The sequence below is a fragment of the Hemicordylus capensis genome, chromosome 3 (assembly GCF_027244095.1).
Source record: "Hemicordylus capensis ecotype Gifberg chromosome 3, rHemCap1.1.pri, whole genome shotgun sequence".
In the NCBI taxonomy this organism is placed as follows: domain Eukaryota; kingdom Metazoa; phylum Chordata; class Lepidosauria; order Squamata; family Cordylidae; genus Hemicordylus; species Hemicordylus capensis.
In genome coordinates, this window is record NC_069659.1 from 259,367,172 (window position 1) to 259,391,506 (window position 24,335).

The 24,335-nt window shown below is 42.6% G+C and overlaps 1 protein-coding gene across 1 annotated transcript in view; it reads left to right on the forward strand.

Annotated features, from left to right (window-relative positions):
• Positions 1-24,335, forward strand: part of ADAM12 (ADAM metallopeptidase domain 12) — a 407,749-nt gene that overhangs the window by 353,239 nt on the left and 30,175 nt on the right. The window contains exons 13-15 of the mRNA XM_053312884.1: positions 10,526-10,615; positions 11,214-11,409; positions 24,172-24,280. Of these exons, the coding sequence (XP_053168859.1) occupies positions 10,526-10,615; positions 11,214-11,409; positions 24,172-24,280 (395 nt within the window). The remainder of the gene's footprint in view (positions 1-10,525; positions 10,616-11,213; positions 11,410-24,171; positions 24,281-24,335) is intronic.

Below are 24,335 nucleotides of genomic sequence, written 5' to 3' on the forward strand. Positions count from 1 at the left end.
GTTCAGTCAAAGCTAGGCCAAACATCCTCATGAAAATGTCTCATGAAACAGCCTCACTGTATATTTGCTAAGAAACTCTACAGTCATCTGATCAATATCCACATGCAAGATGATCAGCCCAGTCACAGCTTTTTACTTCCCTGTATTATTTTGATGAGGGGAAATTCTTACATGAATCATCAAACCATCAGAGATTGAAGATGTTCTATCTAGAACTCTTCTAAGGTAGACTTTAATAGGAACCTGGTTGCAATACTCGGTGGGGACGACGACATGTCCCTATGCCCCACAATATTCTACCTTTTAAATAAATAAATAAACCCATCCTCAACCCATCCTCATGTGGGAAAATGTATGAAGTGTTTCCTTACTATTTATGAAGGTCTTGAGTGAGAGATCCCTTATGGAGTGACCTGGGAATAGTGTTTCTGAGCTTCACCTCAGCCAGGCAGGTATCAGATGATGATAATGATGATTTATTTATTTCGGACCACCTTGTATATAGTACCTTCCAAAAAATGAGAGGGCAGGTTCTGTTCTGAGGGGCTTATAATCTAGGTATTGACACAAGGGAGACAACAGAGGAGGGGGGAAATGGGGGCAGGGGTAAACAAGGGGGGAAATATGCAGTTGGTTCAGTTACATGTACTTAATTGCAGCAGGGAATGTGGACTAATTCAGAAATCTAGGGTGCAGAAAGGCTACTAACTCAGAGCAATACTTTGACCATCACTTATATGACAGGCTCTGTGAGAAACAAATAGCTAGAGATGTGTACGAATAGAGATTCATGCACAGATTCGAATATGAATGGGTTCATGGAGCTGCCAGTTTGACTGATGGAAGGCAGAGCACCAGGGCTGCTGGGGGGAGCACTGTTGCAGTAGGAAGCTGCGTGGAGCGGTGGAGGAGCAGATGACCCGTTGTCCTCACTTTTAAAGGTGCCACTCATCACCCCCTCCTGTCTTGCCCTCCACCAGTCAAATTAGTTTGGCAGCCCCATGAATTAGGGATGATTACGAATTGATTTTTAAAAATTATATTTGTGCCCAAATCAAATCACCCCTGATCTGTTTTGTGTCCAAATCTGTCCCCCCGAATCACACCAGATTCGATTTGGATTTGATTCAATTCAATTTGGATTCATGATGAGGAAAGGTTATTAGACACCAAAGAGCCTAAACACTTTTTAAAAATTCCTAGAACATAAACTGAGTAGTACCCCACTGCCTTGCGGGTGGGAGTGGGGTGTAGGTGGCACATGGCAGTTGACAGTTGGCACTGTCCAAAGACAGTCAAAATGAATAGAAGAAATGAAGTTGTATAATGAATCCTCATAGGAATTCATTGAGGAAAAGTTATTATACAATAAAGAATTAAAACACTTGAAAAATAGTGACCGCACATTTTGTTCAATAACTCCACTTCTACAAGGGCTAGAGCTTAGCTTTTTAAAAAATGGAATCTGGGGGAATTAATAGGAGGGATCCAAATCAAATCTGGTGCAATTCGATTTAGAGCCTAATCTTGCCAGTGGACCACACAGGTGATTTGTTCTGTCTCTAAATCGCCCGAATCTGCTAGATTCAGGTACAAATCAATTTGTACCCAAATTTATTCACATATCCCTTCCATGAACCAATTCAGCTTCGAATTTGTTCATGAATCTTGATTCGTGCACATCCCTACAAATGGCTATAAGTTTGTACCGAGACATATACTGAAGAGAAGAATATCAACCTCAATTATCATTTTTTCCTGTTTTCCTTCCAATAGCATTACAATTATTTGGATTTATTCAGAAAGATTCAGAAGATGCTGCAATTGATTCTGTAGAGTCGAATTGTCAGGTTGCCCAGTAGGTGTTTGTCTGAAGTATTGGAAAAGGGCTTTCATCCTTGGGTGAGACCAGCAAAATGTTTCTGCTCTGTATCAGAGAGTGGGAACTTTCTGTCATATCTTCCTACTCCTGGCCAGAATGGAGATTGCTATTTAAATCAAAATTGCCTTTTTATGTTTCATGTAGACTTTGAGTTCTTGTTGGATTTTATTTGGGCCTCCTGCACATAATTATTTGGAGAACAGCAATGTATATGTATACAGGAGACCCTTGTGATCTGCAGTTTTGCAAATCCTGGTTTCATATATCGGCAGATGGGTCTTATAGACCCAGTTTCTTTATCCAGTTTCTTTATCCACAAATATAGGCAATTTTTGCCTATCCACAATTCCTGAGTGGCCAGAAATGACTTCTGATGTCATTTCTGGCTTCCATTTTGAAGCACAGAGCCATTTTGTGGCTCTTTTTTGTTAATATATATTAAAAAGTTGTAAAATGAAAAATAAGACCATTTGGGGGGCATTCCTGGAGACCTAGAGAACAAGGCACTATATTTTTCTACCCTTATTTCTGCCCCCTGCCTGCCTTTTTTAGCTTTTTTTTCAGAGTAAGAAACCTAACCCATGGATTCCCATAGAGGTAACGTTTCTTTATTTATGCTTTCCATATTTGTGCTCATTCACAGGAACCCCTGCAAATTATATGGGTCACCTGTATGCATATACTTGATTATATGTTTCAGTACTGTCTTGGCCAGTAGAAATAGATGTACATTACATGCACGAAAGTTAGAAATGTAATCCTAAGCACTTGCCAGTTTAACACTGCAAATATACCACCTTTACACTTTTCACTGGAATTAGCAGTGCTTCTTTAATTACAGAGTTTTCACATTTGTGCTAATTAGGACAACAAAATTTCTTAGAAAGGTACCCGATATAGTCACACTTCCCCTTGTGCTTTTGTTTCGAAGTATTGCTCATTAAGAGTTTTATGTGTGTTGGTAAAGAACTCTTCACAAAACAATTAAATGCTGACATTTTCTTCCCTCTGCTGTTTCAAGAGACCACAGTATAATCAGCCTTATCTTCATGTTTAAAAGGCCCTTTAGAAGGTAATAAAGGAATAATAACTTGTGAACATCTTTCTGATCTAGTTAGTTGTCCTTATGTTCCCCTCTCAGTGCTGGTGATTCCTTGTACATTAAGTCAGACAACACTGCTGAATGGAGGTTTTATCTGTTGCTATTCCACTGAGACCTTAAGTGAACTGTTATTCAGGTGCCATTGATTTACCTTACCCCTCCTGACTATAACCTCTGAAGTAAATCCAATATTTTCTGAGAGCTCTTATTGGTCTGCAGACAATAAACTTTTTACAACCTTCCATGTGTGGGAAAGCACCATGATTAAACTGAGCAACATGAGCCATGAATGTATTAGTTAGCAATAATGTGGTTCATCTTTGTCCCCAATTTTTCCTTTATCTCAGTACCATGATATAAGACTACAGGCCTATAATGAAGAGTGCCTTTAATGACAGAATGAGCAGTTTACAGCAGGTGGACAAAATTACTGCCATCCCACAGAAGTCATTCCATATAAATGGTACATTCAACTTGAATACATCTTTATATAGTCACAATGCCATTTTAGTTAAATATAACTTGAGTGGAATTTAATGTGCATGTTTTCCCTCCCCTTTGGTTTCCCCTTCATGGTTTTTGATACTGCAAAAATCCTATAGTCTAGATTAAAATCCTCTCATGGGTTATATATCAGGTTGGATAGCATGTGATGAGATTAAAATTTTGATTGAGGTTAAGAATATAGTGACAAATGACAATATAATAAGCAATAGACAGGGCCTCTATATGAATGACAAAAACACTCCATTATAAAAGTTCATTCTACTACATGGAGCCAGCATGGTGTAGTGGTTAGAGTGCTGGACTAAGACCTGGGATACCCGAGTTCAAATCCCCCTTCAGCCATGATACTTGCTGGGTGACTCTGGGCCAGTCACTTCTCTCTCAGCCTAATTTACTTCACAAGGTTGTTGTGAGGAGAAACTTAAGTCTGTAGTACACTGCTCTGGGCTCCTTGGAGGCAGAGTGGGATATAAAATGTAAATAATAATAATAATAATTTGTGGAAGGGATGAAAAATAATAATAATTGGGGGGTTAATAGTGTTCATTTCAGGATTAGCTGGAGAGCTTCTTGAAGACCCTTCAATTAACATGCACATTGGCCTGCACATCCCCTGAACTACCACTTAGATATTCTTGGAAACAGACAGTGGCTATGATCTATAAGAATAGAATCACACCTCAGGAATGGTCACAAAGCCCTTGCACTAAACAATGTGTTTACTGTTTCCCAGCCATCTTTACCCAATGCTTATCTGGACTTTTCTTTAATTTGCAAAGGCAATGTGATTACAAATCTTCTTTAGATTCTAGTGAACAATTTCATTATACCAGGGGCATAGCAAGGTTGGAGTGGGCCCAGATACAAGATTTTAAAATGGGCCCCCCTCACTGAAGCTCAGCTCATGAAGTAAAGAAATCTGAAATAAGGTTGAATAGTGGTAACAAAAAGCATGGAGATAGATAGATAGATAGATAGATATGTGCCACAATAGAACATCATCCTAAATTATATTTTTTAAGGTTTTGTAAATTGTGGACAATGCAAGTCATTTAATGGTAATAGAGAAAGACATGCTGTTCTGGTAGCTCCAGGTCTTAACACTCACATCAATTTTGGAGGATGAATACAACTGAAGGAAGCCCAGGCGGGTGCGCGGCTGGGGGAATCAGTCATGTGACTTGCCTCTGTGCCCCCCCAGGCAGTGAGCCCCCAGACAACTGTCTCCCCTTGCCCTATTATAGTTACGCCCCTGCATTATACTTTGGCATGCAAAGTTCTGTCTCTGGACAATGCCCTGTACATCTGTTTGAACTAAGGATGTTAGTGAATTCTATCCCTATAGGAATCTAGCTAGAGAACCACAACTTACAGTGTGAGAGCAAGCATTTCCACAATGAATTGTGAGCCCACAACTTTCCAGTAGATTGGTTGATCCAGAAATATAGTATCAACTGCAAGGAAAGTGAGAAATTTTTGCCTCTTTCTCCTCCCTGACTTGAGGGCCATGTTAAAGTTATTTGTTTTTTAAATTCCCCACATGGTATTCCCTCTCTCTCCATGTGTGTGTGTGTGTGTGTGTGTGTGTGTGTGTGTGTGTGTGTGTGTAGAAAGAGAGTGTGTGGAGAGAAAGAGTGAGAGGGAGAGAGGTTCTACAGATAGAATATCTGTCTTCTATACTGATAGAATGTCAGATCTGAAACAGGTTCGCAGTTTGCAAGCATTCCTCCTGCAGCAAAAAATGACTATGTGCTCTCCCTCTTGTTTTTCTATTTCTTAAGCGATTTTTGTGCAGTTCCGACATGGATTGAAATGCAGTGAATGGGGGGGAAATATAGGTTGTCTGTTGCTTCATAATTCAGTGAAAGTCCTGCCTTTCTGTTTCAAAATGTATCCCAAAATGCCACAGTTAGTTGAAAGGTATTCTGGATGCTTTCCCAATGGAACAGTTTTCCCACATTTTCCAGAAAATTAATCATTTTTTCTGTGATTTTCTGTTTTTCTGGTAGTCTGGGCGAGGTCTGGAACCAACCTGCAAAATGGCATGTTTCTCTCTTTTGTGGTTTGTTCTGGGAGTTCCCTGTGAGTGGGTGAGTGAGGCCCAAGCAGTTTTATATAGATAGATATCTAATCTCCCCTCTGCCTATATCTGATATTTATATCTGATACAGGTGGGATTAGCACTCCAAAGAACTGGATGAGATTCCCCCATCTGAGAATCAAACTAGATGTTATTTTAATATGTCTTTGCCTCTTCTTCTTTTTCTAACAAGCTATGGAGAGCCCTGAGCTGGGTCAAGACCATGCTGTGGGTAAGAGGATATTAAGCCTTCACCCTTTGCAGCAACCCTGGTGAAAATGTGCTCCCTCCTCCACTGAAGCTGTTGTTTGCCCCAGAAGGGAAGTTTCTATCTGTGTCCTTGACAGCTTCCTTCCTGGGACAAGTAGAAGCGGGACAGTTGGACCTTGGCACGGGAAAGAGGTTAAAAAAAAAACCTCCTTCCAACCCATGAAACCACTCCAAATTGGGGGCCTCTACAGTTTTTTTTTGTTTTTTAAAAAAGAATGGAAGGGCAAAGATGCATTTATTTTAAGGTCACAGGGATGACCTTGAGTTGCTAACCTCCCCAGCATCGGACAGTATCAGGTGTCAGCAAGGCAATGTTTTTTGTTTCTCTCTTTTACTTTCCCTCAAGGGATTGCTTCTCCACTAACACAGGCTAGGGAAGCCCAGTCTGGCTTAGACTGAGCATGAGAACCTCTAGGATTGGGGCCGATCTCAGCAGGTCAGTGCCACCTAGCCAAGCTTTTTAACCTGGCTTTTAGCTGGGGTTAATTGCTTGAGTGAGCCCTTAACCTGGGCTCTGGGAACTGCCTTCAGCCCCAGCGGACACAGAGATGGGTGCCTAGAGTGCCCATCTCCTGGGGGGAATCCCCCAGTGCATCACACATCTCATACGGTGCATTGTGGGATATCCAGAGGCCGAGATATGTCATTCAGGCATCCAGAGCTCCGTGCTGCACAATGTAGTGTGGATCTTCTGGGAGCATGGTCCTCACCCCCAACAACATTTCAGTGATTGTCTGGGGGGAAGGTGAGTTGGACCAGCCTTCCCCCCTCCCCCCCTCCACCACCCACCCAGTAGTGTGGATGGACCCATACACTCATATCTAGTCTACAGGCTGTTAAATGGAGGAGTCTATCTGAGAAGGCCCGCAGTGAGAGTTGTTGCTTATCCTAATCAAAGCACAACAGTGGAGAAGCAATATATGCACACACTTTAAAAAGCTTCCTTTCTGTGGAGACACTGCAGGCACACACACCCTGCCTGCATTGTGCCTACATTGTTTCCTTATGTTTTTCTTTCTGCAGATAATAGCAGTTTGGATTAGGAATACAGTACAGTTGGAAATGATTAAAGTCTCCCTCCTCATGCTGTGCCCCTGACCCAAATTAGGGACCTGCAGCTAGTTTTTGAAAGAAAGAAAAAAGATGTTGGAGATGCATTTGTGCATCTCTGACATCATCTCTACTTTGACCCTCAAACTGGGGGTGAAACTGCAACCTATTGAAGAGGCTGAGCTATACATCTGACTAATGTTGACTGGGTGGTTTGTGGAGTGAATTACAGAAGCCATTCAGGATTCTGTGTTCTACTCTCTGCCAAACTCCATGGAGGAGTAAGATTGTCATTTATTTCTTCTCAAGGCAGACCATTCTATTCAACTTTTCATTCAACACAAAATGGGACACTCCACCGAAGGAAAATGTAATGGTGAATTCTAGAACTGAGTTCAAAGGGGAATAATGTAAAGCAAACAAGCAAAGGACTAAACAAAGAACTCAGTGAACAGTCAGTTACCTAGAAAATGAAATTTCACAAGGGGAAATATAAAGGGTTACACATTGGAAAATTAATTTTTTTTTCTTGTGGGAAACAAAAATAAGCCCTATAGGTTAAATTTAAATTGCAAGCTCCTCGTGAGTATTGGCCTATTCCCCCCACCCCAAGAATATTTCTATAAAACACTGTGAATGGATGGTACTCTATAAAACATTTCCAAAACTTATATGCACAAATGTGAAGATGGGGAATAACTAAATAGGCAGCACTTCTGAGGAACATTTGAAGGTTATAGTGGATAACAAACTCAACAATGTGGAAGTGTGGCAAGAAAGGCTAATGTCCTTTCACGTTGCATTAACAGAAGCATCGTTTCCAAGGCTCACGAAACAATAGTACTACCCTACTCAGCTCGAAGATTAGATCTCATTTAAGTATAATGCCAGTTCTGATCAGTGCAAGATAAATTGGAAGCAATTCCAAGGAGAACTATAACAACAATAGAAGTTCTAGAAGAAAATCAAGCAAAAGCCTAGTTCACTGAGATGGTAAACCATCTGGGGTGTTTTTGATGGTGATCTCCTTTTATTGTTTTATTTTGTATTATTGTTTCTAAGCCTTGTAAGCACCTTGAGCTTTTTCTAGGAAAATAAATAAATAATCATTTTCTGAAAGAGTTTTTTCTAAACAGAGAAACTTTCAGTCATTGAACCACAACCTTTCAGAAGTAGTACAGCAAGGCACAGGTTTACCAGACTAAAACCAGCGGAGCCAGTGTGGTAGAGTGCTGGACTAGGACCAGGGAGACCCGAGTTCAAATCCCCATTCAGCCATGAAACTAGCTGGGTGACTCTGGGCCAGTCACTTCTCTCTCAGCCTAACCTCCTTCACAGGGATGTTGTGAGGAGAAACCTAAGTATGTAGTACACCGCTCTGGGCTCCTTGGAGGAAGAGTGGGATATAAAATGTAAAATAAATAAATAAAATTAAAGCTGAAGAAACATGGAGGCTATTCTCATGATGGGGGGAAACCAGGCTAAAGAAGCCCAGCCTGGTTTTTCCCCATTGTGAGAACCAGCGGGCGAGCCCGGTGGTTCTCTGGCAGCTAGCCCACCGAATTAGCCCTCCCATTAGCCCAGGTTAGCAGAGTGAGCGCTCCACTAACCTGGGTTTTCTGTTCGTATGCCACCATGGCGCATCAACGTGCCATAGCAACACACAAGGAGACCCCCTCCGGGAGGCTGCAAGCAGCGTCCCAGGTTTGGAGGACTCTCCAGGATGTCCTGCGCACTCGTCCATGGCAACCTGGAACTTCTGGGGGATGTGTGGCCCCCGATCCCCACTGCCCCTGTTGCCCTCAGAGCCCTGTGGTTTTCTTTTGGTAGAATACAGGAGGGGTTTACCATTGCCTCCTCCCATGCAGTATGAGATGATGCATTTCAGCATCTTCCTATATCACTGCTGTCCAATATAGGACCAGTGGGGATTCGAAATGGCAACCTTCTGCTTGTTAGTCAAGCATTTCACCACTGCTCTCTTATATTTAGCAGGCAGAGAATGATTTGCCCTCTTCATAGCAGCATTGTGTCCCTCTCAGTGGCACTTGCTGGAGTCTCTTGCTTCTTTTCAGATTGCAACCCCTTTTGGGACAGTGAACCATTTTATTCCCTTTTCTATGTAAAACACTTTGAGAGCCTTTTTTGTTGAAATGCAAAAAAAAAATTTGGAATTTTAAAAATTTTGTTGGTTGGTTGGTTGGTTGGTCGGTCACATTTATATACTGCCCTGTACAAAATCTTAGGGTGGTTTACAATCCAAAGAACAACCAAAACCTTAAAATCATCCAAACAGATTAAAATTACCATAAATAAAACCTTAAAACTTTAAAACATCAAACTAAAAGCCTGATAAAACAGGTGTGTTTTCAAAGGTTGTTTAAGAACAACCAGGAACGAGGAGATTTTGATTTCATTTGGGAGTGTGTTCCAGAGCTGTAAGTTTTGGGCTGTATAGAAATATGTTAAATAACTAACTAACCCTAGAGAAGGCCCAGTTTTTGGTTGCCACCAAATGAGTTGGTGGCAACCACAACCAGACCTGCCCTGATGATCTTAATAGGCGGCAGATTTCATGAAAAGAAGGTGCCCTCTTAAATACCCTGGGCCCAAGCTGTATTATACTATTCAGGGACTGCTTCCTAACAGTGTCAGTTGTACCTGAGACATCTTTAGACACATAGCAAATGGCAAAGAACAGAGTATTGTTTTCTCATTTTTTGATGCGAAAACTTTCTGAAGAACGCTATCTGACCATGCAGGGGCATAGCTATAATTGAGTGAAAGGGTTCAAAGAACATGGGCCCCCAGCTCCCAAGGGCCCTCCAGCTCCATCCCTCCCTATTTCCTTCATTATCTCCCTCACCTAGGGGGGCCGCCAGAGAGAGGGATGAACACGGCCCCCCCCTCTCCCCCAGCTACACCCCTGTGACCATGATCAGAGACACAATGCTGAGGGGAAGGGCTATTAGTCTCAGCCAGTTAGGGCTGTTCTTACCTTTTAAATGTAATGTGGTGATTTCAGATAGCAGTTAATTACATTCTTGTGTTCTTTTACTAACAGTAAACTGAATGCAACATGGAAAGTGCTACACATTCAGCAGAGTCACAGAGTTACATTTCCCATCGTGATCAGTAAGCTATAAGAGCAAATTTGGGCTCTTGTTTGGCCAAAATTTGGCCTCTGGTCTTCTAGAATTGTTGACTGGGACTGGGAGCTTATCAGTGCGGAAAGTGCATGTGTTTATGTTCTTCCTGTTAAGCGTTCTGAATATTATGGTTGATGGATCATATCCTCCAAAGTACAGGGGAATTTACCATATTGGATGTCTGCCCGACATGAGGAGGCTTCTGCAGGGGTTCCCCGCTTTGGGTCTTCGGATGTTGTGGAATTAAAACTTGTGGATGTTGTGGAAGTCCCATGTGGCTGGGGATGATAGCAGTCCCAAAACATCTGGGGATCCCGGGTTGGGAATCCTTGGTGTAAACTGTGACTGGAGATGAACAAGAATGGAGTTGTAAGACATGGAGTCCTAGATCATAGTTTATTGGGCAGGCCATCTTGTGGATTCAGTCATTTCAACAAAGAAGTTCCTGTTTGATGTGGCTCTCAGGTTTTATCATCTTCTTGTAGGAATGTACAAACCAGTGCTGTAATGCTACTACCTGCACTTTAAAGCCAGAAGCAGTGTGCGCCCATGGACTTTGCTGTGAAGACTGCAAGGTGAATTTTCATCTTTTGAGGGGAGGTTGGTCAGAATTCCATGAATATCTTAGTGACAGTTCAGTCTCTCAGCACTAGCTGTGTTGCCCTCTGAGCTATCATATATTTTCAGTGGAGTCCTTAATGCTGAAGGAACAATTGACACCTGGCCTGTAACTATGCCAAAGCAAAGTTCTCCAATATACCTGATTAGAAAATCTGTGCAGCATGTCTTCCCGCCATGACAATGTGCATTCTTTATTTTTATGCATATATTGATAGTATTTTAAAAGCAGTCTTAAAGGTTTATGCCCATTTAAATAATTCCACCACTGCAGAGTCATCTGGAGTGTATGTAAGCAGTATACTCCTTTGCATGCAGGCTTTGCACTTGCATTTTACGGAGGAATGAAGGAGGTCCTTCCTTTGGAAGTATGTCATAAACCACTGTGCAGTATATCAAAGAGGTGCTTATAAAGTGCTGCATTGCCTTTCTGCTGTGCTTAATGGCCACTTGGTGCAGAGTCTTAGTGGGGGAAATGCATTAGTCTGGAGCATAAATTTCTCTGCACAGTAACTTTTATTGATTGGAATTACAGCCACTTCTGTCTTCCTGCAGCTGAAGCCAGCAGGGATCTCATGCAGGGACTCCAGCAATTCCTGTGACCTTCCTGAGTTCTGCACGGGAGCCAGCCCTCACTGCCCAGCTAATGTGTACTTACATGATGGGCACCCCTGCGACAAGGTTGATGGGTACTGTTATAATGGCATGTGTCAGACCCATGAACAGCAGTGCATCACACTCTGGGGACAAGGTGAGTCTAGATTCCTGATCTCTGGTTCTTTCTCTAGATATTTATCTACACAAACGAACGAATGGCATGTGATTTTTGGAAGAGGCAGAGACAGCTTGTGATTCTAGAGCCATTATTTCTCGGTTTCTGACCTTCCATAATTCAGCACTGAAGATTTCTCTTTCCTTTTGCATTTCTTCCCCATGTCTAATATGTATTCTCACACAGAGTGATCTATTCCCATTATGCACTGCTACAGTTTCTGGGACTGTCAGGAAAGACACATTCCTGTTGATGCAGCTACATGCATACAAGGTGGGCTGGAAGAACAGAGCTAGAAGGCTGGTTCTCACAACCAATAGCTGCGTAGGAGGACCATCCAGCCAGGCTTTAAGCCCTGCGTGCACTCCAAGGAAATGGTCATATGTCTATAAAAATAGAGGTAGAAGGATGGGGAAATGATTGTGTGCTAGCCACATCTGAGTAGGATACCACAGGACATGCTTTTCCTTCACATTCAATATGGTATTGGGGAAACAGTGAAAGCGAGCCACTGCTGTTGTACCCAGACCAGGGCTAGCACACAATTGCTTCCGCTTCTTCCTACCTCGATTTTTGTCGACACATGACCATTCCTAAGGAGCATGCATAGGGCTTGGGGCCTGGTTGGACATGCCTCATACCTAGCTTGTCAATCATAACTAGCCCAACACATACAAAGACATCCCCTGTTAGCTTCCTTACATGTTTATGTTATGCCATTTTATTTATTTATTTATTTGTATCTGTGTAAACCACTTTGGAAGCCTTCATTGAAAAGCAATATATAAATATTCATTGTATTGTATGTGGTCTCCAGATTTGTGGGCACTAATTATTTTTCCCAGTCAGGGCTGACCCTACCTCTGAAGCTGCCTAAAGTATGCTGCTTCAGGTAGCATTCTATGGGCCAATTCTCAGGAGCAGTATGACAGCCCACTAGGACCCCCTTCCTCCACTCTGGATGCTTTGCAAAAGACAAAAGAATGGCACCATGGTACTTTTCCTTTTTCCTTCCTAATAGAAAAGGAAGGGGGGTTAAAGAAGGAGGAATTGGGATGTGTGACTTGAGAGAGAGAGAGAGGGAGGGAGGGAGGAGAGAGAGAGAGAGAGACAGCCATTTGGTACTTTGCTTCAGGCAGTAAAATGTGAAGGTTAGCATTTTCCCTAAATCAGTTACCAGCTAGCTTGGGGCTTTCAGAAATACCTGTTGCAGTCAGTGCTCAGTGTACATCAAAATAGAAGTTCCATCAAAATAAGAGTCCTGCTACTGGATCAAAGTTGGAATCACATCATTAGTCCAAAGTTAGAAAGTCAGGAAGTGCTTAAGATCATTGTAGAAATGCAGCATTATGGGCTCCTTCCAACAAGAACTACTACCGTTAGCCCTCTTTGAAATCACATTTGTTGGGGGCATTTGAACCCTTTCAAGAATTAGAGGTTGACTTGACTGACTTCAGTTTACTTAACTATAAAATGCAAATACTTTTCTCAAAGAAATTACTATAATGTTTGTCTGAGCACTTAGAGATTCTGGAATGAAAGACACTGTGTAAGTGCATAGTATTAACTAAGCAAACATAATTTATAGCCATTTCTGAATTAAATAGAAATTGTCCCACTGATTATATTTCTGTCAGCACTGGGAACTGGCTTGGGCAGTCATCTGGTTTCATCTGACACTGTACTACAATCTAGGATGGAGGACTTTACACAAGTTTTCTTCAAAGTTTTTCTCTAAACGTACTGGTGATTTGCTGTTGGACTTAACTGTATCCAACACCTCGGCGGGATGCTGTGTTACTTTTCCCACTCTCAATGTCTGTGTGACTGGTTTTCCTCCTATCCCCATCATGGCCCATGCTTATCCTGTTCCAGGCTGGCATCTGCCATGTCCCAGAACAAAGTACAGCCAAGGGGATAGAGTCTCAAGCTAGGCAGGGAAATAGGGAGGGGCTCTGGATAGTATACAGGGAAGGATTCAGGACTGGCACACAGCACTGCAGGGCTATGTGCAGGACATCTGCCATAAGAAGAGTAGATGTTGCTTCAGCAAGGGGCTGCAGCTGACTGAGGCCTTAAATAGATGGCCTACCAGTGGCAGAGCTGTAATTGTGCGTACAGGTTCCAAGGACCCATGCGCAGTTGCTGCCAGGCCCACCAAACCCACGATGAAAAGCACCCAGCTGTGGACCCCCGCACCAATTCTCTCCCCACCATATGCGTGGGGCACCCCCTTTCTCCTCTCCAAACATCTGGCAGCAGCATCCTGGACAGAGCAGCCTAGGATTGTAGGCTGCCCTGCCCCCACTGTTCTATCCCACCCCACTGCATGCACAGGACGTCCCTTCTCTCCCCACGACATGCACATGGGGCACCCCTTTTCTCCCCACCGTGCACATGGTGGCCAGCTAAGTGTTGGGGGTAGGGCAGCTTACTATCCCAAGCTGTTCTGTCAGCACTGCTGCCATTGCACAAGCAGTGGGGAGAGCAGGGGCACTATGGGGGGACACCACCAGTTGGGGTTGGGGGTATGAGGCCCAAACACAGGCTACCTATGCTGTCCCTACACCACTATGGCATACCAAAGCCTGCTGGTTGCTGGCTTGGGCCCCACCTCCTTTCTGGCAGGATCCAGCAGGCTTAAAGGGCAATGTCCAATTCTAAAAATGTTGGTTCCAACAGCATTAGGAGGCTTTCATTGCAGTGAGTTGGTCCTTCCAAGGATCTCACTGAATTTGAGGATGATGGCAAGGGTGTGTCTTTTGTACATGGTGGGGTGACTGGGTCCAATTCCCTGGTTGGTGGGGACCACTAGTCTTGAGGTTTCTCTACTGGACTCAACATTGAAATTATCTGCCCCATCCCTCCGTGGCGGGGGCGGGGGGTCCATAACCCAGTTTATGACAATGCTTGAGCTCTCTGCAAGGGCAAGTCACATGGAGACTGCATTGCCATCATCAATACAGAAAGCTGAAGTGACCGCAGCTCATAAATAAAAGGCAGATGATCAAAAAGCACTCCCTGGCCATGGGTGCCACTTGGAGTTGAGGTACCTTCCCAAGAAAAGTTCACTTCAGAGCACATTTGCTGGGCTTTAGGAAACGAGCAAAATTGCTGTGTGTGCTTTTAGGGAAACCTTCAGCTGAACTCTACTTTGTGTAATGCCGCATATAATCTGGCTAACAATTGAAAAGGCAGGCTTTTTAATTAATAGTAGTTTATTTGTATAATTCTGTTTTCATTTTATTACTGAATTTTATTGTATTGTGTTTTAACTGTAAGGTACTTTGGATCTTATAGAGGAAAAGCAGGTTATAAATTTTATAACTTTTTAAAAAAAGCCATCCACTACTATCAGATGCTGACTGCTCATAAACCCAAAATGCTGCTTCTGAATCTCTTGAAAAATACAAGTATAACTGCTGACACCTCACTCGAGACAGATGGAGGATCTCTCCCAGCAGCTTCATATAGAAGTTCAATAAAAACAGAGAGAGGAGACATTCTGTAGCACTCTATAGTGAAGGACTGCAGTCTCATTTCTGGCCTTGGATTTTGGAGCATAGCTCTGTACACACACCAAAAGAGAAGCAGCAGCCAAGAGTGGCTGCATGCATTTAACTTATTCCCTTTTCTGTGGTTTTTTTCCAAAGATTCAGTCCTAAATCCAGGTCTCCCAGGGGGGAAAAACAAGCAAAGTATTTTGTAAAGCACAGAGAAGGGAATTCTGTTCCGAGTGTTAGAAGATCATATTATTCAAAGATTATATAATAAACTTATCTTTGGACAGGGCTAGGTTCTGTGTTATACAGGGCAGTTTTCTCTCTCTCTCTCTCTCTGTCTCTCTCTCGCAGTATGTGCCATCTTTTAATTAAAAATGGAACTTTTAATATCTTAAAGTGACGTTACCATAGATGTGACCTATGATAGTGATATGATTGAAAGTTATGTAAAGAGTAATGCATTTGGATAGTATCTACTGCTTTTATTGGCGTTTCCAGGAGGCACTTAGATATGCGGATAAATCTGTTGGCGAGAGGAAAATTATTGATTTTCCTGGGAGAAAGGAAGCATTAACCTATGCAAAACTGGAACTTGCCAAAGAAGTGAATATTTTAAGTAAGAATTCATTTGTTTAGCAGCCCAGAAGTATCCAATGCATCAATGTGAATATGTTTGCAAGTACATTTTTTTAACGGGATCAGTGGTCATGATGAAAAAAATTACACTGGTTCTCATTCAAATGTTGGTATAAATGGTATTGGCTATTGGCAGACACTTCTTTTATGACATATATGCACTGTTTAATCTAAGAATCATCTAGCTGGACAGCAGGCAAGGAGCAGATTGTATGGGATGCCCTTTACACAAGATGGGATGAATGATATCTTAAAAGTGTGGATAAATTCAATGGACTCCAGTAGGTCTTGGTATGAGGCAGGAGTTCCATGAATGTACCAGACCATGGACAGCTTTGTAGGTCTAGCAAAGTCTAGAAGCAGCAGACTGCTGGTTCTTATCATTGCTGCCTAGACAGGGTGAGCCTTCAGGAGGTTAGAACTCCTCAAGCACTAACTCCGGTGACACTGAGAAACTTCCACTACAACTCCTCAGGCAAGACCGTTGAAGACAGGACTGTGTCGTCAGGTCGAAGTAGTTCCCAGTGGCAAAGGGTCACCCAGAATCTGGATCTTAGATTGTTCCCAGCCTCTCTCATCCCCTGAACTTTCCACCTCATCCATCAAGTGAGGAGTGTGCATCGTTACAGATGTTGGAAAAACACTCTTAAGCTATTGCATTCAGAATATTATTCATGAGGCAATTTGCTCTCCTCCTTTCACCATCTAAGTTTAGATTATGATGCTCTATCTCTTCATTAGGATTATTAAGATGCCGTCAGGAGTGCTATAAAGTTTTTACAAACAATTGCTGCACTAAGTCCTGTAGAGTGTTCAGGCTTTCAAAGTTCATTTTCAGAAAGTGATAGCTTTTGGAAAAATCCAAAAGCATATATGCACATGCCCAAGTATTTCTGTGCATACTCAGGGGAATCCCTGAAATCAGGGATTCTCAAACTTGGGTCCCTAGATGTTGTTGGACTTCAACTCCCATAATCCCCAACCAAAAGCCATTGGGGCTGGGGATTATGGAAGTTGACATCCAGTAACATCTGAAGACCCAAGGTTGAGAAGCCCTGCCTTATATGAAGTCTACCTGGTCTTGCACAGCTCTACTGTGGTAAGGCTGCTCGTGTGAAGCGCTAAGATTGAGACCAATCCTGGCACTGCCCTGCCAGGTAGCCTGCGGTTCTCCTCCCCCCAGGCTTTTACCCAGGTAAAAGGACACAAGCGCACCCTTCTCCTGGGGTTCCTGATCATGTGTCTTTTGGGCTGTGGTCAGCCTGAGCAATCACAGAGCTGGGTGCCTAGAGTGCCTGTCTTGTAGGGGAATCCCCCAATGCACCACTCTCCTTGTGTGGTGCATTGAGGGATATCTGTAGACCAGTCTGTGTGCACTTGGCCTCCAAAACACAGCACAGCCAGGAGCAGCATGGCTCGTGTGGCTGCATGATTTCCATGTCCCACTGAAGAATGAAGATCATCTGGGGGAAGGTAGGTGCGAAGCCCGGGTTAGAGGAGCACTCGCTCCACTAACCTGGGCTAAGGAGAGGGCTACTTTGGCGGGCTAGCCGCCAGGGAACCATTAAGCTCGCCTGCGAGCCCACTGGTTCTCACGATGACTGGAAAGTGGGCTAAGCTCCCTTAGCCCGCTTTCCAGTCATCGTGAGAATACCCTCACTGGGTGGGTGACTTTGAGTCAGACACTTGCCTCTTAGCCTAACATATCTCAACACACTACTCCGGGCTCCTTGGAGGAAGAGCAGGATATGAATGTATGGAATAAATAAATGTTCTGTGTTTATAAGCCTGCTGTTTCTTAAATGAAAACCCATTTCTTTCTTTTCTGTCCTGCTAGAGACTACTAAGCTAATTGCTCAGGTCCCCCCACTTGAGAACTGTCTGTCTGCACATGGTATTTTGTGCTGTGTGTGTGTGTGTGTGTGCGCGCGCGCGCTGTATAACTAAAACAATTTGTACATCTTGGGAGGAAAGCTGGTTTGACATCACATGTTTTAACTTGGCATCATTTGAAACAGGTGATTTAATTCTTTTAGGGTGGGGAAGGCTTTAGGCTGGAAAGGTTGACAGGACCTTAATTACTGCAATGCCACCTTCTGATTGTCAATAACAAAGTAAGATAAACTCTGCTCTTCCAGTTCAAGGAGTTTAATATCCACCAGAAATCTCTCACAAATCATTTTGTCTTTGCCTCTTCAAGTAGTAAAATAGAGAGAGACAAGGTTTTCTGCTTCTGTTTATCTCTTGGAATTCTGATAAAAGACTGTCTCAAGAAACACAACATCATGGTTTTCTTCCTTAAGCTTCTTTGGAAGCCCCCGCCCCCCGCTTTTAACCCACTATTTTCATCTGTTCTCTTTACTTTTTATTATTTTATTATTATTATTATTAATTAGTTGTATTTATGTATTTATTTATTTATTTATTTATTTATTTATTTATTACAGTGTACACTATAGACCTACAACCATTATAACAAAAATAAAGTGTTATAAAAGACCAGTCAGATAGGCTGTAGCAAAACAAGGTTGAAATCCTGCTTGCTCCGGTAAGGTTTTTCAGGGTTTTGTATGGCTTCAAGCAGAATATTTTTGACCAGAAGCAACCAAGGGACAAAAGAAATATGTATACACACCATGGGAAGTCGTATTTCTCTCAAATCACTTTCAGATCTTCAGCCTGAGTCACTAGCTAGAGCAATGCTGTGACTTTAATTAGGCAATAGAAATTCAGTCTCTGATCTCCAAAATATCTTTCCCACCTCAGGAAAACACACCAGCTAGGTGAAAGAAGCCATCTTAAAAATGTTCCTCCACAACAGATTGTGTTGCAGAAGGCTTATGAGTGAAATTTCTCACAGTGCCATTAAACAGAGCAGCAAGACAGTTCCTGGGCTTCACTCAGAAGCACCTCACAACAATCTGCTATTGAAGACTGTGGGAAAAGATGAAACAAACAACACCTACACGAGCCCAGGCATGGTCTTTCTGACCATTCATCAGGGTCGTAAGATGCTTCTACTATTAACACCAATCAGTGGCCCTGTGGGAATATAAGGGCAGCAGTGGCCATGCAGCCTTTTACTATCCTTGCTGTTCTCTGCACTGAGTCTGTTATCTGGGAGTAAATTTCACTGAAAGAACTGAGACTTATTTTTGTGTAATAGTAGTGATCCAGAAGTAGGGATGTGCAAGCCGGTTCGAATTCAAACCAGGGTGGTTCAAAGGTTCGAATTCGAACCGAACCAGCCATCAGGTTCGAGCTTCAGGTTCGAATTCGAACCAACCCAGGGGGTGGTTTGATTCAAACTGGTTTGAAACAGGTTGAACTGGTTCAGACATCCAAAAATTGGTAGGATGGTAGCTGGCACCCAGGGGTACCTGCCACCCAAACCCCAAAGCAATCGGACACTCGTACGATTTTTTATGAATTTTTGGAAAATATTTTTATTTATTTCTCATAGGGTATAATGGGACTTGAATGAGGCCATTAATCCTTATTGTGGAGCACCCATGGATGCCAACAACCACCCAAACCCTGAAGCAATCGGACAGTCCTATGATTTTTTTATGAATATTTGAAATATTTTCAATTATTTTTCTCATAGAGTATAATGGGATCAGAACCAGCCCATATCCCCTATTGTGGAGCACCTAGGGGTACAAAAGCAGGGTGGGTGGTAGACAGACAGGGGTGCCTGCCACCCACAAAACCCCAAGGCAATTGGACACTCCTCTGATTATTGGTGAATTTTAAAATTATTTTTGAATTCCTCATAGGGAATAACTAGGATTGCAGCAAATGTATAGCTTCATGTCGGGGAGAAAGGGGTGGCCTAGAGCAGAGTGTGGTGAGTGGTAGTGCCCAAGGGGGCCCAGGAAGCTATCAGAATTATTTGAAAGGAATTGGGCAAAGGGCTGATTATCAAGTGATTTTTGAAGTTTATGTGTCTTTAAGGTTAGCAGATGAGAGTGGATTCATGGTTTGTCATTGAAAATCTTATATGCTACCAAAGAATCTACACTCAGAACACTTCAGAAACAACAAAACCCAGTACCCCATGGGTTAGCAACCCATGGGGGTGGTTGGCACCCTCTTAGACCACCACTCACTCTGGGCCACCCCAGCACCCCACAAGTGGCTTTAAGGTTTTTCTCCATAGGGAAGAATGGAGGTTTCAGCAGCCCCATAACTGCACTTGGGGGGTGCTGGGGTGGCCCAGAGCGAGGGTGCCAACCACCTCCATGGGTTGCTAACCCATGGGGTACTGGGTTTTGTTGTTTCTGAAGTGTTCTGAGTGTAGATTCTTTGGTAGCATATAAGATTTTCAATGACAAACCATGAATCCACTCTCATCTGCTAACCTTAAAGACACATAAACTTCAAAAATCACTTAAAAACCAGCCCTTTGCCCAATTCCTTTCAAATAATTCTGATAGCTATCTGGCTCCCCTTGGGCACTACCACCCACCACACTTTGCTCTAGGCCACCCCTTTCTCCCTGACGTGAAGCTATACGTTTGCTGCAATCCTCATTATTCTCTATGAGGAATTCCAAAATAGTTTTAAAATTCACCAAAAATCAGAGGAGTGTTTGATTGCCTTGGAACTTTGTGGATAGTAGGCACCCCTGGTTGTCTACCATCCACCCCACTTTTGTGCCCCTAGGTGATCCACAATAGGGGATATGGACTGGTTCAGGTCCCATTATACCCTATGAGAAAAATAATTGAAAATATTTCAAATATTCATAAAAAATCATAGGGGTGTCAGATTGCTTTGGGGTTTGCATGGTTGTTGGCACCCATGGGTGCTACACAATAAAGAATAATGGGCTGGTTCGAGTCCCATTATACCCTATGAGAAAAAAATAAAAATTATTTCCAAAAATTCATAAAAAATCATACAGGTGTCCGATTGCTTTGGGGTTTGGGTGTCAGGTACCCCTGGGTGCCAGCTACCATCCTACCATTTTTGGATGTCTGAACCAGTTCAAATCAGTTCAAAATGGTTCAAATTTGAACCGAACCAGGGGGAGTTTCGAGCAAAACCAAAACCGAACCACCCCCTCCTGGTTCGAACCTGGTTCGAATTCGGACCAAACCGGGAAAACCGGTTTTGTGCACATCCCTATCCAGAAGAGCATGTCTTGCATTTCTGTGCAGACACCTGGCTTTCTTCCTTTTCAGAAATACCTCGACAGGGAGTCTTGGCTATCTTTCAGGGCTAGCAGGTCAACAAGACCCTCTACTGGCTTTCACAATCTCCGTCTCTCTTGAACCAGGGGAGGAAGCTAATCTTCTCGACTGTTGCTTCTTTCTTCCAGAGTTCCCTCAGCCTTTTTATATCTTTCCTTATTCCCTAGAGCTCATTTGAACAGTCCTATATAACTGCAACCTGATCTCCACATACAGCTGCAGAAGGAGGTGGTGGTAGAATGGACTCTACACATTGCTGGTGGAGATACAACTTTTAATGCTTCATACATTTTTTAAAAAAAATTGTCAGTGTAATAGCTGGCTGGGTATTGTTGACTTCCTAGCATTCAGAGAGCCTGCTTTGCAAGAATCTTTTTTCTGGTTGTGCTAGCTTTTGACTTGCAGGGGACCTTTTGTTCATGAGGGAGCATTAAGCAATGTGGTGCTGTACTACCTATTTATGCCACATTGGTAGACCAGGCCTCAGGATCTTAATGCCTGCAATGTTCTGCTTCCAACCTCTCTCCCCAGCAGCTCTGAATTCCTTGATCTTTTAGATCATCAACTATTTCAGCTGATGGGATTGCTGCACCGTTTCTAGATGTTTCTGATTCTTAACAGCAGCTCCAGGGACAGGAATTTACCCAGAGGTGAAGCTTTCTCACCATTTATTGCCAAACCAGGAAATGGTTCACTTGCTGATTATGTGTGTGATTGTAAGCTTGCCGTTAAAGGTGCAGAAGTGGCAGTGATTAACAAGCTCTCAAGGGGGCTGTGGGCACAAACTGAACATGGACACCATCGAATAATTTCCCCATAGGTGAAAAGTTCTAAAACTTTTTAAAATTCGTTAAAAGCTAACAGGTAAACTGATCTCTGTGAATGTCCACAAATGTAATGCTGTCATCATGTAGGAATACCATGTGAAATTTCAGAGCTTTCTGCCCAACCATTTGGGAGTTATTAATATTTTTGAGTTTCCCATTGATTTCTATAAGAAAATTATTATTGAAGTTGAAAATGTAGGTGTGGCTCCCCCCTAGTGGCAGCCTGTGTGCATTGCAAACATTTGCTCAATTGTAGATTTGCAAGGTAAGGCAGATGGGAACCACTGTGACAAAAAGAAAATGCTAACTACTGGTGGTGCATGCATACATCTAGGTAGCCAGATTTGGCTTTAAAAAAGCCAAATTCTGGCTTACGGCCCATTTGACCCACGACTATACCCCTTAGGTTCTGGCAACCCTGGCATACATGGGAGGGTGCTATTTGACATCAAAGCCCTTTAAACTGGGTCTAGTTTATAAACTGTGCTGTCGTTTGACATGGACAGAGGGGATGCATTTTTGTTCTTTGTTTTTGGCTGCACAATGTCTCTTATGCACTTAAATGGCTTTGCTGGCTTTTGGTCAGTGTATTTGGGGCTGGGTTGAAAGTGAGAACGTCCCACTATCCTGGTTAAAAAGAAAAGAAAAGATACTACAGACTGAATCAATCTATTTCTTCATTCAGCCCCCGACTCAAGAAAGCTTTAGGGCACAAAGCTATTGATGATATTGATAAAGGCAGATCACTGAATACAAAACTCATCCTTTATTTTAGACCCAGATACATCCTTAGGATTTGTGTGCAGCTCAAGTTAGGGAATTCACTACCATTTAGATGCAGTGGTGGCCACTAGCTTAGATGACTTATTAAAAGAAATTAGATTATTCTGTGCAGAGTAGATCCATCCATCTTTTAGCCATGGTAGCTATATGGAGGCAATATACTGTAATGCATAATTCCAGATGCTTGTGGATTAACAACTAAAGATTATCTTTGTGTCCTGCTTCTGAGTGTCCAAGGCATCTGGCTGAGTGCTGGGCCTGCTGCAACAGAATGCTGAAATAGATGTACTTTTTTCTAATCCAGGAAGGCAATTCTAACATTAGCCACTGCATGAATGATTTTTGTTTAAAAGAGAGAGTTTGGGGTTGCCAGGGTTGCCATGTCCCCCAGAATTTAGGGCTCCTCCACCTGGCTGCTAAATTCCACCTGGATTTACACGGATTTCAAATGTGCTGCCTGGATTGTCTGGATTATATTCTGGATCTGATCACATGGGAGGGCAGAGAAGGAGGGGGGAAGTTACAAATATGTTAAGTAAGTAAGTAAAGAAAGAAAGAAAGAAAGAAAGTGCAAATTAGTTGCTGCATAATTTGCCTAATATGCAAATTTGGCCACCCGGATTTTGGAAGCTTGAATATGGCAACCCTAGGCTGACTGTATAACTTCAGTAAATTTATTGTGAAATTTCTTTGGTTATGTAGATGAGATAAATCCTCCAGTTAGTGTGATTTTGCAGCCTTAAGAGGAAAAATGAGCCAGAAACCGAAATGCACTCACAGCCTTTCAGTTTTCTTCTTCCTTCTCTGCCTAGCTCATCAGAAAAAGTGCCTTTACGAAGAGCTGTGCATGTGCAAATTCTACTCAAATGCATTTCCTTTCATTGAGCAATCAAGAACAACACTTCAAACAGACCATAAAATAGATAAAAATTCACCTTATAGCTTTTTCTCCCTGCAGATTTTATTCAGCACATCAGAGTGATTATTGTTCATGGTTTGATCTTTAAAAATGAAAAAAAAGTATTTTTTGTTGGTCTTTTTAATTTTTCCAGATGTGAGAAATCCCCTGATCTCAAGGATATCCATTCTCAGAGAGATGCAATGATCTTCAAGCCTCTTTGATATCCTGGAGTTATCAAGCTTTTGTCCTTTTCAAGATAATCAGTTTATAGTGCAACAAATATGTAGCTGTTCATAATTTGATGCATGGAAGCCAGACATTTACCCTCAAGTAATCATTTCTGTTTCATTTCATTCACCCAGGACTCAAACAACAATATATATTTTTGTGCTTCCCTTCGCCTAAGCTGTGGGAATTTCAGGCAGCCTCTGCTTTGGAGGAGAAAGCATTGGAAACATAAAATGATCTGCTTAGTTGTAAATCTGCAAGTTAAACTGGAGTTAAGAGGACACGACCTGTAATGGTTAAGCCAAGCTAGTCCACAGACAATATCAGCAATATCAGACAACATCACCTATTTTAGTGTCTCTAGACAGACCCTATGCTATCTATCTGGACATCTGTAGTCATTAGCGGAGGCTATGCATCCCCACCACTGCCATCTGGGCTGGTGCTGGGGATCGGTATTGTTGGATAACTGCTGAGTGCCCACTGCTAATCCCTGAGACCACCCCTTTGCCCATAGCATTATTGTGGTGGTAGGGGAGTTACTCTCTTCAGGTAGGAGTGGGCCTATGGCGGGCAGTTTCACTACTGTACTCTCCCCTATGGAGATGATCCCTTCCAGTCTGAATCTTCTATATAAGCTTACATTGCTTTTGTTTCTGTTTTAGGTGCTAAGCCTGCCCCTGGGATATGCTTTGAGAGAGTCAATTCTGCAGGTGATCCTTATGGAAACTGTGGCAAGGATTCCAAAACTTCTTTTGCAAAGTGTGAACCCAGGTATACATTCTATTTGTGCCCAGTAAAGAAAGCAGTTCAAATGGTAGATGCTAAT